This window comes from Gopherus flavomarginatus, chromosome 1 (assembly GCF_025201925.1).
Source record: "Gopherus flavomarginatus isolate rGopFla2 chromosome 1, rGopFla2.mat.asm, whole genome shotgun sequence".
Lineage (NCBI taxonomy): Eukaryota > Metazoa > Chordata > Testudines > Testudinidae > Gopherus > Gopherus flavomarginatus.
Window position 1 is genome coordinate 59,043,986 of NC_066617.1, and position 17,878 is coordinate 59,061,863.

Genomic DNA, 17,878 nt, shown 5'->3' on the forward strand with positions numbered 1-17,878 from the left:
ACTTCCACACAATATCTGCTTCCAGTGCTGTACTATATGTCTTTTATACAGCTGCCAAATCCTTACTGCTTCCATTTCTTTGAGTTACTAATTACCACACTGATGATTCTGTGAACTGCCTCCAGCAAGGTTGTCCCAGGCTTACTGGTAACAATTGTCAGGGCCTGACTGACCAATTCTCAGAGCCATGTTCTTTCTAGAACAAATTTGGGAGTAGAGGCAACTGCCATTTTCTCTTTAGGTTAAATAGCCTTTACATCGAGGGGCTGATGCTGGGAAGTCAAAACAAATTAAACTCAAGTTTTTTCCCTCACTCACTGGGGAACACTGTTTTCTTCTGACTTTAGCGAAGCTGACACCACATTGCAATACCCACTGTTCTCCTTAGAAAGGAAAATCGTAAGAAAAAGGGTTGACAGATGGTTTCACCTCTGCTCTTGGGAAGAGTTGGAGAAATAGAATGTTACGGTAATTAAGGAAAAAAGAAGTTAAAGAGCAGGATTGTTAAGTACCATTCATTCTCTATTTGTACCACAGACATAGGCATTTATAGACTGGGTCAGTTCTTCTGCTGTGTTCACTTCCTCTCGGTGTGGCAAAGAGGTGAGACTGTCAGGGCGCTGATTATAACTTCCTGATTCTCCATCTACCATTAGGCATAGGTCAGAGCAGCCTAGTTCACTAACCTGTGCCAGCTGGCTATGGTAACCAAAGGACCATTTGCCAGCTACTGACTGCCAGAGTACATCATCTGCAGGAACACCCCTTTGTGTACCTCCACACTTCTCCACGCCCCACACTAGAATCTCCCTCTCTTTGCACTGCCTGAGTAGCACAATACAGCCAGGGTAAAGAACCTCCATAATAATCAGGCTCCCAAAGCAAGAGAGACTCTTAAACCACAACGAAGCATCCTGGGGGTCTTTGTAGGGGAGAGGGGTAGTGCAGGAAAAGAATGGAGCTTCTACCTCCCCCCATCAAGTTCTTCAAAGTCAGAGATCCCTAAACAGATAAATAGGGGATGGGAAGAAACCCAGCTTTTGGCCAGGCCATTTGTCTGAGTTCCTCCCCTTCAACTCCAGGGGACTAAAGAATGTGTGTGAAACACTATTCAGTTAATCAGGTAAACTGATCCGTCCCATATATACACAGAAGAATGTCAGCAACCTGCAATACTACTGATGAATACATTATTATATATATTATGATAATACCGTAGCCTGCAAATGTTAGTGTATGTTCTATTGTTTATAGATGATGGACAACATTTTCAAAAGCATGTATGTGATGTAGGACACAGTGGGATTCAGACTTCCTGGTGCCTAAGACACTTTTGAAAAGGTTACCCTCAAAGAGTAAGTTAAAAGCAAAGTACTGCAATGTGAGGAATTATGACACAATACATTATTACACACTGATAAGAAAACCTCAAAAGATTTGGAGTTCTGTTTAAAAAAAAATCACAGAATGTAAATGTTTATCTTAGCAATTTCACCTTGAATATACATATTAGCCTAGCTTCCCTTCAAGAACAGGCTGCCCTGTGAGAGGAACGCCCCAAACTATTAATCAGCAAAAGATGTGTATTATCAAATAGATTTTCATTTTTACTTGCAAATTTGTCGGTCGTTTCTGTGATTTAGTTTAAAGATAAAAGCAAGACCTAAGTGAGCCACTTCAGTTTAAACTGTAGATATAATTAGTGTGGTATGAAACAGCTTCCATATGAGGAGAGATTAATAAGACTGGGACTTTTCAGCTTGAAAATGAGATGATGAAGGGGGATACGATAGAGGTCTATGAAATCATGACTGGTGTGGAGAAAGTAAATAAGGAAGAGTTGTTTATTCTCTCATAACACAAGAACTAGAGTTCACCAAATAAAAGTAATAGCAGGTTAAAAACAAACAAAAGGAAGTATTTCTTCATACAACACACAGTCAACCTGTGGTACTCTTTGCCAGAGGATGTTGTGAAGGGCAAGACTGTAACAGGGTTCAAAAAAGAACTAGATAAGTTCATGGAGGATAAGCCCATCGATGGCTATTAGCCAAGATGGGCAGGGATGGTGTTCCTAGCCGCTGTTTGCCAGCAGCTGGGAGTGGGTGACGGGATGGATCACTTGATGATTACCTGTTCCATTCATTCCCACTCAAGCACCTAGAATTTGCCCCTGTCAGAAGATAGGATACTGGGCTAGATGGACCTTTGGTCTGACAAAGTATGGCCGTTCTTATGTCTGCAGCACATCCAGCACTTTAACTGAAGCAGTATGGCCTTAATATGGCCTTTTATGCTTTGCTTAGAAGGAAGAATGGTATATAATTACAGTAAATTTTACATACATCCTTCCACCTGTTGGCCTTCCATGCAGGACATCTGACAGCTCTACAAACTTTGTGGGTTCGAGGCTTCTTTAAATGTCTACAGTTTTCTTCCTCTAATTTACTTTGGAGGCTGTTCACACAATGCACATCACGATACTTTATACCCTTTCCACAGGAAACAGAACACTGGAAAAGAAGAAATAGAGTTGCTTTATTCCTTTGTCTTTATTAGAATTTTAAAATGCCATGAAAAAAACAGAAAAAGCAAACACTTAGCATATACCATAATACAAATAAGTAATAACTGTTTTATATTGTGCAATATCTACTGTACATGTCTACTTTGAAGTTACTATAGAAGTTGTTTCCTAATGAACAGTACTTATTGTTCTCATCCTGGCCAACAGTTAATTGTTCAGTCATTTTTAAATATATGAGATCAGCCGTCAACTCATGAGATCTCATAAATATGCTGATTTCACAACAATTCATCCAGGCCTCTCTGTTTGTAAATAAATAGACTTCTCATTTGTGTGCGTATAAGAAAAGATGGGTTATACAATTAATCAGAATAAATCATGAACAAAACAAAACCCCTTCAGTTTCCAGAATCTGTAGGAGAATGTGTCATATAGACCCTAGAGCTTCATGGAGTTTGTACTGTTTTTGATCCTACATTACTACATCCTACGTTACTATATTTTTACATTTACTATATTTTTATATTTATAATTTACATAATTTACATTTTATTATTTTTACATTTATAATTTACATTTATATTATTTACATTTATATTTCAATGGGGCCAGGATTTCACCCCAACTCTCTAGCAGCTCTCTTCACTTCTGCAGATCCTATTTGGGTCCTGATCCTGCACTATTTAGTGTGTGGGCGGAATGGGTGTATTTCATACAAGTAAAATCAGCAATATTTGATGCTGAGATTGAAAATAAATTAATGAAACTGTTGCCTTTTAATATCTGAAGAATTAATTTAGCTGATACATTCATTTCTGGAAAAATGTTGATGTACGAAAGGAATTTTTTTCTCTTTCCATTTTCAGAAAGGGTACAGTTTAATTTATTCTAGGTTTTAGACTATGATTTATCATAGGCCTTAGAAGTCTTGTGCAAATGCTTCCATTACAATCAGGTGGCGAATGATTATGCATTCATATACATATGCAGAAAAGAAGACTTAGCCAAAGTGGGTAACCTCCCCTTTCTTCACAAATGCCAGCAGGAATTTCCTTCTTTCTTCTATCTAGTGTTCTTCATCAGGGGAATTGACATCACATCTCAATATAATCAAACCTTGTAACATCATTTTCTATTTCCAGGAAATAAAATTTACAAAATACAGCCCCCTGGCTGCAAAAATTTTAAATCATCTTGCCTTAAAACTACCAGTGGAAAGCCACTTTACACAACTGTTTTGCTGAGACACACACATTTTATACAAAGATGCTCATCAGATTTAATTAAATAGGATGTTAACCTCCTTACTCAGGCCTTGACCTGCAAAGACTTAGGCATGTGCTTTAACTTCATACATGTAAATAGTCCCATGGATTTCAATGGGACTACTTGTGCGTTTAAAGTTAAGCATATGCATAAATCTTGGCAGGATTGGGACCTGAGCTGTATTTATTAAACATCATAATTGATATCATGTCTCTTTATATAACTTTCACTATGTTTTTAGAACAAAACTACTGGCTTACCCCACAACTAACAGCATACAGTTCTAATTGGCAGTGGCTACAACGAATCGGAATGTTTCTAAACTAAATTATTTTTCCTTCATGTGAACCTTTCAGTTTATGGCATTAAAATGTGTGCATATAATTTAAAGGATTTATGTTACATTTTGAATAATCCAAAGAGAGGAAAATGTGGTAAATGCTGCATATAAAACAATTTGCTGTAACAGCTATTTCTTTACCTTTATCTAAGACTAAGGTTGGTGAGAAAACCTGCAATTTTTGCAAACCTTATAATTATAAAGGTATTTCAAAGATAAACTCTGATTTCAAAGGATTTAGACCTCAAAGCATCACACATTGTCTACACTTAAAAATCTAAAATACTAAGAAGACCTTGAAACATGGTAGTACACTTAAAGTGTCTACAGATATTTAAAAGAAGTAATAAAATGCATGTACAAAGAAACACAAACTCTAAAGATTCTCCCTTTTCATTCTGTTTTTAATAGAATGGAACTATAGTACAGCACAAGCTCACATCCCCATCTGATATACTAGGAAGAGATCACATTCACATGGCTGGATGCCACTCCTTCCTCAATGGCCTTCATCTGACAATCATTAGTTAATCCTCAAATGCTACTAGACACAGCCTTTCTAGCTCCTGTGAGCACTTCTTTATACAAGAGATAGCATTACAAGAGAGTCTTTAATTCCTTGTTGCCCTTGCAATTAAAAATCAAGACACTTTTCATATTATATTTACAAATTTGCTTCCAAGGTATATCCAGCAATAATTTGTTTAATAAAATGTGAATTTTTTCCTTCTGCAGCCTTATAGAGGCGACCTTCTAAAGACATTATTTTGCATGTGCTTAACTATATACTGAATATTTATGTTTAATACTAACAATTCAAAACTTGAACACTTTCTTTAAAATTAGTGAGCCAAATCCAACCTTGACATGCCTCCTTTAATTTCAAATTGGCTAAAATTTGCATTGGCCCTGTCTCCAAAGAAGGTTGAAGATTTAATCTATTATAATTGCAACATAAATTGATAGCAGGTAGAATGTAAAAGGATCACTCATAGAATTTGCAGGAAAAATTATGTATATCGTTTGAAGACATGATTCTAAGTTCTCTTATATAACAAAGTTCTACTATTAAACTTCATGGTTAGAATAAAATTATACCGGAAACAGAAAATAAACAGAACCAAATGTTTTGGTCATCAAGAGCAGTGGAGAGGGAACAGATGAGATGGTCATTCGAAAGGAAAATACAAGACATAATAATTATAGGTTTGTTTAATAAAATGTGAATTTTTTCCTTCTGCAGCCTTATAGAGGCGACCTTCTAAAGACATTATTTTGCATGTGCTTAACTATATACTGAATATTTATGTTTAATACTAACAATTCAAAACTTGAACACTTTCTTTAAAATTAGTGAGCCAAATCCAACCTTGACATGCCTCCTTTAATTTCAAATTGGCTAAAATTTGCATTGGCCCTGTCTCCAAAGAAGGTTGAAGTTATAGGTGGTCCAAACAGTTTCTTTTAAAGTTCATTATCTCTAATATTTCTCATTCAAGTGAAAATGGTTAAAGCCTACTGAAATGTATTCGATGTCTCAATGAAAATGTGGAACCACAAATGAAGGATTACTTAACAGATATTTACAGAAGAAAACTAGGACTTAATGATTCTTAAAGTTGTTTAAATTCATAAAGAAGAACATTTAATTTAATTGTGGGAAATGGACTTTCATTTTACACTCATGTAAATTTATGTAAATAATCCCAAATTAAAACCATCAATAAAATCTAATGAATGATTTTTAAATGGCAGTATATGACATGAAAATTTGTCTTGGACTTTCCAGTTTGTACCAAGAAAAATTTAAATTAACTGAGAAATGATAGTTGCAACAATGATTTTATTTTTAATATAGAGGTTATTTTTTTACTCTATGCTTATCTAATGCCATAGTTTGGGATTATGTTTAAAAAAATTTCAAAATGCAATTCAGACTTCATACTTTAAGAGTAACCTTTCTGGGAAACCTACAGACAGGATCTATAGATTTTGTATCCTTTTCTCTGTTACATGTTTCTCAAATTAACGACCTGATCTTGAATTCCGGCACACCCAAAACTCCCATTCGTTATAGGGATCAGGACACAAATTAGTAGCTTCACTGTGTGGGCTATATTATTTATGTCCCAATAGAATGTTTTAATTCACCAACATTTAAGTCTGATTGACTTGTTTAATGTACTTTTGTTGTTTCAGTGCTCAGACTACCTAGGAAGGAGGAGGAACAATCGTTGATATACCAGTAATAAAAAAAATACCAATGATAAACATTTACTGCATTTTAAATTCTTATTTAGCATAGTTTACTATTGTCATTCAATTTGTAAACCTCAATCTCTACAAAATTATTTAAAACCAAAAGAACCCCAAACAATGAAGGTACTGCTCAACATGTGTAAGAGTGGCAGAACTGGACCTTGAGGGCCTGATCCAAAGTCCATTCTGATCAATGGAAAGACTCTCACTGACTTCAAGTGGGGCTTAGATCAGATCTTTGTTAGTTATCATACAGTAGAACCTCAGAGTTACGAACACCTTAGGAATGGAGGTTGTTCACAACTTTAAAATGTTCATAACTGTCAACAAAACGTTATAGTGGTTCTTTCAAAAGCTTACAGCTGAACATTGACTTAATACAGCTTTGAAACTTCACTATGTAGAAGAAAAATGCTGCTTTTAACCATCTTTATTTAAATGAAAAAAGCACAGAGACGGTTTTCTTACCTTGTCAATTTTTTAAAAACTTTCCCTATATTTGTTTAGTAGTTTACGTTTAATGCAGTACTGTACTGTCTGCTGCTGCCTGATTGCATACTTCCGGTTCCAGATGAGGTGTGTGGTTGATGGATCATTTTGTAATTTGGGTGTTTGTAACTCTGAGATTCTACTCTAGTTGGTACAAGGCTCAGTTGTGCTATTTATGCACAGGCCTACATTTCTCCCAGGTTCTCTGAAGCATGGGGAGGAGCACACCACCTCTTTGTGAGGTGTAGCTCTCTGCCAATTTTGTTTTATAGGCTGTTATGGAGGGGGCATCCCCAGAGGAGGGAGCAATCCCATTGTTCCCTTAAATGCAAGGACTGCAACTATACCTGGATCTCTTCTTGTTATGCAAGGTCAAGGAGATCCCTTGTTCTCTTCTCACTCTGCACACTTCCACAGGAGCCAGGCACAATTTGGCCCATAGTGCTCAGCACAGATATAACGCTTTTCTTTGTATAACATATTGTAAAAGCAGGTTAGTTATTTTTTACTTATTGATTATAAACTTGAATTGATTTTGGAGTTGTATGAAGAACACATTTTTCATATATCATGGATCACATGTGTAGAAAGACTTCCACAGGAACTTTATATCTTGGAAGAAATATGAATATTTTTCTTAAAACAAATACAAGTTGAAAAATATTCCACAACTTTTTTATCCTGAAATTTTAGCATTTGTCTCAACATGGATGAAGACAGGAGTCAGCAACCTTTCAGAAGTGGTGTGCTGAGTCTTCATTTATTCACTCTAATTTAAGGTTTCGTGTGCCAGTAATACATTTAAACCTTTTTAGAAGGTCTTTTTCTAGATGTCTATATAATATACAACTATTGTTGTATGTAAAGTTTCAAAATGCTTAGAAGCTTCATTTAACATTAAACTAAAATGCAGAGGCCCCCGGACCGGTGGCCAGGACCCAGGCAGTGTGAGTGCCAGGGGCGGCTCTAGGTATTTTGCCGCCCCAAGCACGGCAGGCCAAGCTGCCTCCGGTGGCTTGCCTGCGGGGAGGTCCCCGGTCCCGCGGATTCGGCGGCACACCTGCGGGAGGTCTGCCGAAGCCACAGGACCAGCAGACCCTCCACAGGCATGCCAGCGAAGGCAACCTGCCTGCCGCCCTCGTGGCGAATGGCAGAGCACCCCCCATGGCTTGCCGCCCCAGGCACGCGCTTGGCGTGCTGGTGCCTGGAGCTGCCCCCGGTGAGTGCCACTGAAAATCAGCTCGTGTGCTGCCTTCAGCACACGTGCCATAGGTTGCCTACCCCTGGGTTAAGATAATATTTCTCATTTTGCAGATCCTTTAAAAAATATTATAAAACTGCAGTGAAAAGCTGGAGTTGATTAATATCGTTCAAAGTCATTCCGTAACCCTGGTAACTAGGAGTCACTGGTTAAGTCTTTTTTCGGTATTAAAATTTTATGAGGATCAGCCTCATGCAGCTACTGGCACTCTCTGAAGTGTACAAGTTAATTCTTATGCAGAAGGAGCATAACCAACTGCTAGCAAATTAAGGCTCTTTTGAAACAGCTTAAATATAATTCTGAGCAGTTGCAATAAATAAAGCTTTACTGGAAGGTTTTAGATGTGTCCTTTTTTATAGATACTTTGAAAAAAATTAAGCAGTTGGATTTTTCTTGGAATTTTAGTCTACATTTATTTTAACTTCTTTTCAAGGGAACATTTTGTGTCTGTACTCTAACCAGGCCAAATGGGTTTTTCCAGACTCTACTTGGAAAACAGCTTAGCAAGTGGAAAGGCTATAAATAGCTCCACCTTGTGCTTTTATTCACAAGTGAATAGCATAAGAGTTGTAAGGCTATGGCCAAGAGGGGAAAAGTAGCATCTAAAGAGAGTAACATATTACCACCGTAAAAAAAACCCAAAAAACTTTTAGGTGTGATTGTGTGACCGTATATTCAAAGATAACAAACTGCAAGAAATTGGGACTAGAAACTTTCAAATTCTAAGGCTCAATCCAGAACCTACTTCAGTGAGGTAACAGGAATCAGAAAACTGTTGGATTTCCTGTTGTGATCTAGGAGGCATGTTAGAGAAGGGAGGAGACAGCACTACAATGCCTTGTACTCCGTCATGATTTTTGGTTGGCACAATGGCTCCTAGCGCCATAGTCAAGTGGGAATAGTTTAAACTGCTCTAAAACTAGGCAAGGATTATAACAGTTCTTGGTTAGCTGCAGGATGATGATAGAGTGCAGGGGCCAGCTGGGAACTACTTCAGTCCCTGCCATTAGTTAGAGCAGGCTCTCTTCATGCCCTCTTTCAGCTGGCCCTGCCTCCCCCATGCTGGAGGGTTAGAAGTACTGGTGTAGAGTTGTTACACCAACTCTGCACCACATATGCATTCCCTCTCTGCTGAAGGAATTCTCAGCTGAAGAAATTCACAGGGTTTCCCTCCCCTTCGCAGTTGTGGAGCATTGCAAAGGGGCCATATCAGACTCTAGAATTGGGCCTGTGTCATTTCTGATTTTTAAGTTACTAACTCTTTATTAAAACAAAATGAGTTCTTTACAGCACAAATTACTGCACTACACAAACTTTATAATGTTTAACATTATGCACTAAAAGAGAAGGTGACACACATAAAGACGAGAGAAACCAGAAGAGTTGAGGCAGTGGAGATTATCATAGATATGTATATTATATATAGTCATTGCAATGATTCTCATTAATTTCATCCTACCTTGCCCATCTTCAGTTAGTTTATGGTTGTATTTCCCATATTCCTCTTACTATTAGGGTGACCAGATAGCAAATGTGAAAAAATAGGATGGAGGGGGGCGGGAATAGGTGCCTATATAAGAAAAAGTCCCCCAAAACGGGACTGTCCCTATAAAAATGAGACATCTGGTCACTCTACTTAGTATGGTGTTAGAAAACAGATTAAGGGGCTATGAAGTGCCCCTTTACTATTATGTGCAGGCTCACTCATTGTGTGTTGCAATGTGGGGGTGAGAAAGTGGCAACCAACAAGCTTCCACAACATGCTTCATAAGCTAGAATCCTGAACTCCTCAACAGGGCCACCCAGAGGATTCAGAGAGCCTGGGGCAAAGCAATTTTGGGGGCCTCATCCATAAAAAAAAGTTTCAATAATAAAGAATACTATGTTCTCAGGGGGGCCCCCGCGGGGCCTGGGGCAAATTGCCCCACTTGCTCCCTCTCCCCCAGGCGGCTCTGCTTCTCAAACTCAGAATTCAGACCAGGGCACAACACAAAGATGGTTCTAGTGGCAGTACAAGATGACCTCTTTGTGTCCTGGACATAGGTAAGATCTCCATGCTCAGCCCGCTGGATCTTTGACACAGTGGACTGCAAGACGCTACTAACACAACTACCTGACAAAGCAGGAATAGATGGCCCAATGCTACAGTGGCTCCAATCATTCCTCTCTAGCTGAACTCACAGAGGTGTGATGGGTAACTGCTTCTCCTCCCTGAAGGCCCTCACTTATGGGCTCCTGCAGAGCTCCATATAACACTTCAATACCTATATGAGACTACTGGGAGATAGTAAGGTACTATGGGCTCAGCCGCCAAAAGCATGGTGATGACACTCAGGCCTGGTCTACACTACGGGTTTAAAGCAAATTTAGTAGCATTAAACCGATTTAACCCTGCACCCGTCCACACAACGAACCCCTTTATATCGATATAAAGGGCTCGTTAAACCGATTTCTGTGCTCCTCCCTGACAAGAGGAGTAGCGCTGAATCGGTATTGCCATGTCAGATTAGGGTTAGTGTGGCAGCAAATCAACGGTATTGGCCTCCAGGCAGTATCCCACAGTGCACCATTGTGACCGCTCTGGAAAGCAATCTGAACTCGGATGTACTGGCCAGGTAGACAGGAAAAGCCCCGCAAACTTTTGAATTTCATTTCCTGTTTGCCCAGCATGGAGCTCTGATCAGCATGGGTGGCGATGCAGTCCCAAATCCAAAAAGAGCTCCAGCATGGACCGTCTGGGAGATACTGGACTGATTGCTGTATGGGGAGACAAATCTGTTTGATTAGAGTTCCGTTACAGAAGACGAAATGCCAAAGCATTTGAAAAAAATCTCCAGGCTATGATACAGAGTCCACAGCACAGTGCTGTGTGACAAGCATAACGGAAAGCCAAAGAATGAGATGGACGCTCATAGAGGGAGGGAGGGGATACTGAGGATTCCAGCTATCCCACAGTCCCTGCAGTCTCCGAAAAGCATCTGCATTCTTGGCTGAGCTCCCAATGCCTGAAGGGTCAAAAACATTTCCCTGGGTGTTTCAGGGTATATGTCATCAATTTACACCCTTCCCCCCAAAAAAAAGAACAGGGAAAAAAACCGTTTCTCGCATTTTTTCAGTGTCATCCTACGTCTACTGCATGCTGCTGGTAGACGGGGTACTGCAGCACTGAACACCAGCAGCCACTTCCTGGTGGCAGACGGTACAATATGACTGCTATCCATTGTCATCATCAGCCTGTGAGTGCTCCTGGCTGGCTTCGCTGAGGTCAGCTGGGGGCGCCTGGGTAAAAATGGGAATGACTCCCGGTCATTCCCAGCAGATGGTACAGAATGGCTGGTAACCATCCTCATCATAGCAACTGGAGGCTGAGCTCTATCAGCCCCCACATCTTTCATGTCTAAAGAAAAGATTCTGTACTGCCTGGCCTATCATAGCAGCGGGAGGCTGCGCTCCTTTCCTCCCCACACCCTTTAATATCCTGCCTGGACTATCACAGCAGCTGGAGGCTTCCTCCTCCTCATTTTATCTCACTAAAAAGTCAGTGTTTCTTATTCCTGCATTATTTATTACTTCATCATACAAATGGGGGGACACTGCCATGGTAGCCCAGGAGGGTTGGGGGAGGAGGGAAGCAATGGGTGGGGTTGCTGCAGGGGCACCCCCCAGAATGGCATGCAGCTCATCATTTCTGCGGGATCTCTGGGGCTCTGACACGGAGCGGCTGTGCTCTCTGGTTCTCTAGTACACTTGCCCCATATTCTAGGCAGGACTGACTATTTTTAGACAAAACATAAAGAAGGGAATGACCCGGGGAGTCATTCCCATTTTTGTCCATGGGAATGGTCAGCGAGGCCAGCCAGGAGCACCCATGACAGCAGCAGCCGGTACAAAACGACTGATAACCATCATCTCGTCGCCAATTTACAATGGCAGATGGCGCAATAGGGATGGTAACCATCTCTCCTACCTTGCAAAGGCAAATGAATGCTGCTGTGTAGCACTGCAGTACTGCGTCTGTCAGCAACATCCAGCACACATATGGTGACAGTGACAAGGCAAAACGGGCTCCATGATTATCATGCTATAGCATCTGCCAGGCAATCCAGGGAAAAAGAGAGCGAAATGATTGCTGTTGCTTTCACGGAGGAAGGATTGAGTGACGACATTTACCCAGAATCACCCGCGACACTGTTTTTGCATTGGGATCTCAACCCAGAATTCCAGTGGGAGGGGGAGACTGCGGGAACTATGGGATAGCTACGGAATAGCTACCCACAGTGCAATGCTCTGGAAATCGACGCTAGCCTTGGTACATGGACGCACATTGCTGAATTAATGTGTTTAGTGTGGCCGCGTGCACTCGACTTTATACAATCTGTTTTACAAAACCGGTTTATGTAAAATCGGAATAATCCCGTAGTGCAGACAAACCCTCAGTTATATAACCCATTCTCAGCTGATGCAACCAGATTACTACACAAGAAAATATCAAAAAGGTTCAGTGTCAGGAAGCATGACAGTCACGTCATGTGTGTTAAAAGTGTTCTGGTTTTTATATAAGAAATATGGTGACTACTGAATTTAATAACATTCATTTGTTCCAAATGCTCACTTATTTCTATATTGCCCAGACAATTTTCTAAAACACTGATTGCACAACGGATATCATTTTTCATGAACCTTTGTACTGAAAGCAGCAAAGAAATTATATACACTCATTTCTATGCCACTGTAAAATTATATACTCTTAGATGAAAATTAACCCAGATAGCTGTTTAAGTTTATTAAATCAGGTCCCTTGTGCTGTCAATAATAGAGTAGGTTTATTTATTGACATTAAAAATAAAATCCATCTGTTTTTTTTAAAGAAATGGCATGTTAATAGTATTTTATTAGTAAGAAATAATTTTTGTACTTTATCTATGTTACTTCCTGGGACTTTCAAATCAGCTCTTCGAGAAGTAGGTTTTGTATTGTGGCTACAACATTCCAATTAATTCCATCAATTTTTAAATCATTTGTAACCCCTCCTTAAAACTCTCCTATGCTGTGATGCCTACAAAATACTTGACAATGGTTTGACAGCTAGTGTGTGGTGTCCACTGCTTATCATGTTAATCAGCATTGTCTTGTTGTTACCTTGTGCTCCCCCACTCTGTTATAACCAACTTTTTTATATACTGAGCCTGTAAGCTCTTTTGTCCAAGGACCATCTTCTATTATGTGTGTACAGTGCCTAACATAATGAGGCTCTGATTTCTGACTGGGGCCCCATGGCTCTCTGCAATACAAATAAATAATATTTAAATAGCAGTGGCACAGACATACATTGAAGGAAAAATTATACCGATCCCAAAACTAGCTATGAAACTGGTCATAGAATTTAAAAGGATGAGATTCTGCCTGGTTTTATAACAAATATAGCCCCTTTGACCTGAGTCATTTTGCACGAGTTGCAAGGCAAGACAAAATTAGACCTACGGAATTCATAGAGTAGAAAAGTATTGGTCCAGTGTATCATGTTTTCTTGTCAATAGAGAATATTCCCTTGAATACATTTTCTAGTGTTCAGTCCAGTTTAGTTTAGTTTTAAATGTTTCAAGTATTTTTATGTCTACCACTTGTCATAGGAGACTATTCAAACCCTAATAAATCTCATTTTTACTCTCCTAAAATACAGTCTAAACATTCACTTAGTTATCTGATTCATTATTTCAATTTATACTGCTTAGCACCTTACTTTCTCTCCTCTTTGTTGTTCCACTCTTCTGATAACATAACCCCCTTTGCTGTCTTTCAGCCAAGCTAATTATTTCATCGTTCCCCATAAAACAATCCCTGCTGTTCCTTGACAATTTTTGTTGTTTTTTTCTGAACTCTCTCTAATGTATTTTTCTAGTAAGGCAGTCCTTTCAACTGAACCCAATATTTCAGATTCAGTAAGTTGAATCACAACCATTTAGGGCTGGATTTTGCCATCTTTATTCAAGCTGAGTAATACCTTACTCCATGAGTAGTATGACAGGCGAAGGCCAGATAGCTATAGTAAAGTAATGGGAGACATATATTATCCACAGGCTAAATAAATCCCTGTGACCAGAATAAGCAAATGGCAGCTGCTCCAGGTCAATTAAGACACCTGGGGCCAATTAAGATCTTTCCAGAAGGCAGGGAAGACAGCTAGGTTGATTGGGACACCTGAAGCCAATCAGGGGCTGACTGAAACTAGTTAAAAGCCTCCCAGTTAGTCAGGTGGGTGTGCATGTCAGGAGCTGTAGGAGGAAGTTTTGCTGTTAGAGAGACTGAGCAGTCTATACATACTAGGCACAAGGAAGAAGGCCCTGAGGTAAGGGTGAAGTGGGAGCTGCTGTGGGGAAGTAGGCCAGGGAATTGTACATGTCCTGTTTCTAAAAAATCAACTATCACAGGTGATACTATTAGGGTCCCTGGGCTGGAGCCTGCAGTAGAGGGTGGGCCTGGGCTTCTCCCTTTGTTCCCCTGGTTAATCACTGAGAGTGGGAGACAACAGACTGTGCAAGGGAAGGTAGCTTTTCTCATGTCCCTTGCTGGCTTATGATGAAAATGGTTCAGTAGGCTGTAACCCTTCTCTCTCTAGAGAGACCCCTACATGAAAGGTTGTAGTGAGCCTCTGAGGCTAGTGAAATCCTCCAGGAAATGTGGGTGCCATGAAGACAAGGACAGAGCTTTGTCACAATTGAAACAAATGAGACAATGCCACAAGTTACAACTCAGTGTGAGAGAGAATGACAAATTGACCCATAGAAAGGGCAGTGGATGCAAATGGTGCCCAAATATTACACTGGTCTCTTGCTGCCATTTTACATTGCAATTTCATGTCAACTTTGCTGTCAATTGTCACACCTCACTCCAAATCTCTTGGTGTTACCTTTTCCCAGATTTCTACCTCCCCCCATAGAATATATGTGTTTTGAGTTATTTTCCCCAAATAGATAAGATTGTAATTTTCAAATTTTGGTGATTATTTTCCTCCTAGTACTTGTTTTATTATGGAGGCACATGTCATAGCTCCATAATTAAGGGTGATTTGAATGCCTGCTTTTAGTGCAATCTGTGTATGAAGAACACAGTGCATCTGCACAATTACAGCACTTACACTGTCAATCAAAATGAATTTTCTGATCACTTCAGTAAATCCATTAGATTGAGTTAAAAATGGGTCCTTTCCATAAATTTAGAACCCTGAGTAAGTTTTTTGTCCCAATGATCTCAGCTCAGCTATTACCTATCTAAAACTGTCGGAGATAAATCTTGTAGATCTGGTACAATGGGTAGGTTTTTTAAAATAAATATTTAGGGTTAAAAGTCAGTTTCCCTTTTATCATTCATAACTGAAAAATACTCTTTCAACAGAAGCAACTTATAAAATTTTCAGAGAAACTCATGAAGAATGACCCTCTACCAAATGACTGCCCTCTCCTACTCTTCTTTATGGTACTAAAACCGCAGGATACCTTAGTAAAGATAGCTACCACCTTCATTCTCTTGCTCCTTGGAGTGTTCTGCTCTACCTCTTGAAAGCACAGGGCAATCATCTTTCCTAGGCCAGTTTGGCTTTATTCCAGTTGGAAACAATGGGAGGCATTGGTCATTTTTGCTAAGGTCAGCCTATGGCATCAGTCCCATTGAGAGCAGTGGTAATGGTGGCTATTTTGAGGCAGCCATCTTAACCATGCACAGCATATATGCCTTAGTCACATTAAAAATAACTGGGTGATAGTGGTCCATTTTAAGAGGACAAGCTTGTGTGACTAAATGCCTATTTCTTATATGGGACTTTTCATCATAGGTCTCAAAGCATGTAATATTTAATGTACCAATTCACCAACACCCCTATAAGGTAGAGAAGCAGTAATAGTGCCATTTCCCAGAGGGGGAACTGAGCCATGGAGACTAAATGGCTTGCATAAGATCACACAAAGTCCATGCTGGAGCAAGGAATTGAACCAGCTCTCTACTCTCCTCACTCACAGCTCTAGCCCAGGGACCATCCTTCCCATTCACTGCGTTTCTTGTTGGAGATTTTGTCATCCCTCTGCTGAAAGAGAAACCTATTATAAAGAATAATGGCAAAAAATGGCTCTTAATCCAAATATTTATTTTCAAACCTACTTGTTGCACCATATCTATTTAACAGGGAGGGCATATAGGGAAAGTATGTGTGCACCCAACACATGTGAATGGGTGTGTGGAAGGCAGGAGGGAGACAACTGAGGCTCTTTGTGCAGGGAAATGTAGAGAACAGAAAAGGAAAACTGGGGTGTAGAGGTCTACGCTCCCTGCACTATATGCTGCTCTGATAACACAAAGCTTTAAACCAAGCTTAACTGGCCAGTCTGCTCTGGCTTTTTATGCTGCTCCAAAATGACAGCATCCAGAGTACAGCTGTAAATCTACTCCTGAAATTTAAAATAAATAAAATCTCAGGTTGACAAACTATATTTCTAACAATGTGAAGATATGCAATATAGTCCCATTTGGGTTGGGTTTCTTGTATAGGGTTCATGTGACATTTTTAGTCAATTTAAAAAACAAAGATTTCCAGATAAACTAGTTTAAGATGAAGATAAGGTCAGAGCTGCTAGACTCCAGCAGGGGCAAGGCCGGCCAATAATCTGATTTCCTTGCCCTTAGATGATTTTTCTCCTCCTGTGCAGCTGCTCCTAAGTCTTTATCTGGTGTGGTAGATATATCTACATTTCCCATGGGAAAGAAGGTCCTTCTGTGATTATAGCTCCCCTTACAGTCATACTAAAAAGTTGCAGACATTTTCAGATGAACGCATCTCAAATCAAGGAGTTGGGGAGTGGGGAATTCCTGCCTAAGCAGAGCAGCAGTTTTATCTCACATAGGTGCATAAGAAAAATAAGCATCTCCTTCTGCAATTTTTTGAAATAAAATGAGAACTCATTTGGAAAGTTAAACACTTAAGAGTTAAAATGCTTGTCTATAGAATTTAGTTTTTTCTCTCTAGTTGAATTTTAAAGAGAGATTTACAATAGGCTTCCATTTATTTGGCAGCCAAAATAGTGTAAACTTAATTAAAGCAAATTTTATGTCTTTCCATTACATAGTACCACAGTTTCTTTTGGGAGATTCAACTATATCCACATTTTAAGGATATGTTCATTGTATTAAAGTGCATCTGATATTAGAAATTAATAATACAGTATTTGGAAATATTTTCACAGTTGCTTTTTAAACAGTGTCCTCTTTTTAAATTGGACTGATACTTTTTTCAAATGAATGACTGCCATGTGTTTTTTAATATATGCACAGTGAGTATTTTCTCCTGAAGTTCTAGATGGTATTTTCTCCTTACTGTATTTTAAATCTTGTAATTGATTTGATCTCCTTTATTTAAAAGGAGACCTAAGACCAGTAGTTTTATTTACATTGCTCCTCCATGCGCAAAAGAACATAACTTAGCACCTATGAGACTTTCTTTTTAGTGATCAAAGCTTCATTTTACAGATGAGAAAATGGAAGTGCAGCTGGTGTCAAGCATACTTTGGACATATTGCATATTGTCACCCTCATGAATATGTCCCTGCTGCAGCGAATGAGCATGAAAACATAATTATCTTTGTTTGCCTCATCCAAACTGCCATTTACTTCAATAAAAGTGATACTATTGCTGCCATCCTTATCTATCTATCCCTCCTTCCTCCTTGCAATATTTGAGATGACAAGGTTG

At 39.4% G+C, this 17,878-nt stretch overlaps 1 protein-coding gene across 3 annotated transcripts in view; it reads right to left on the reverse strand.

The window, feature by feature from the left end:
• The window catches only part of ADAMTS20 (ADAM metallopeptidase with thrombospondin type 1 motif 20), a 182,089-nt gene that overhangs the window by 15,820 nt on the left and 148,391 nt on the right, over positions 1-17,878 (reverse strand). For all 3 annotated transcript variants that reach the window (XM_050936005.1, XM_050936004.1, XM_050936007.1), the window contains one exon: positions 2,346-2,513. In XM_050936005.1, coding sequence (XP_050791962.1) covers positions 2,346-2,513 — 168 coding nt within the window. The remainder of the gene's footprint in view (positions 1-2,345; positions 2,514-17,878) is intronic.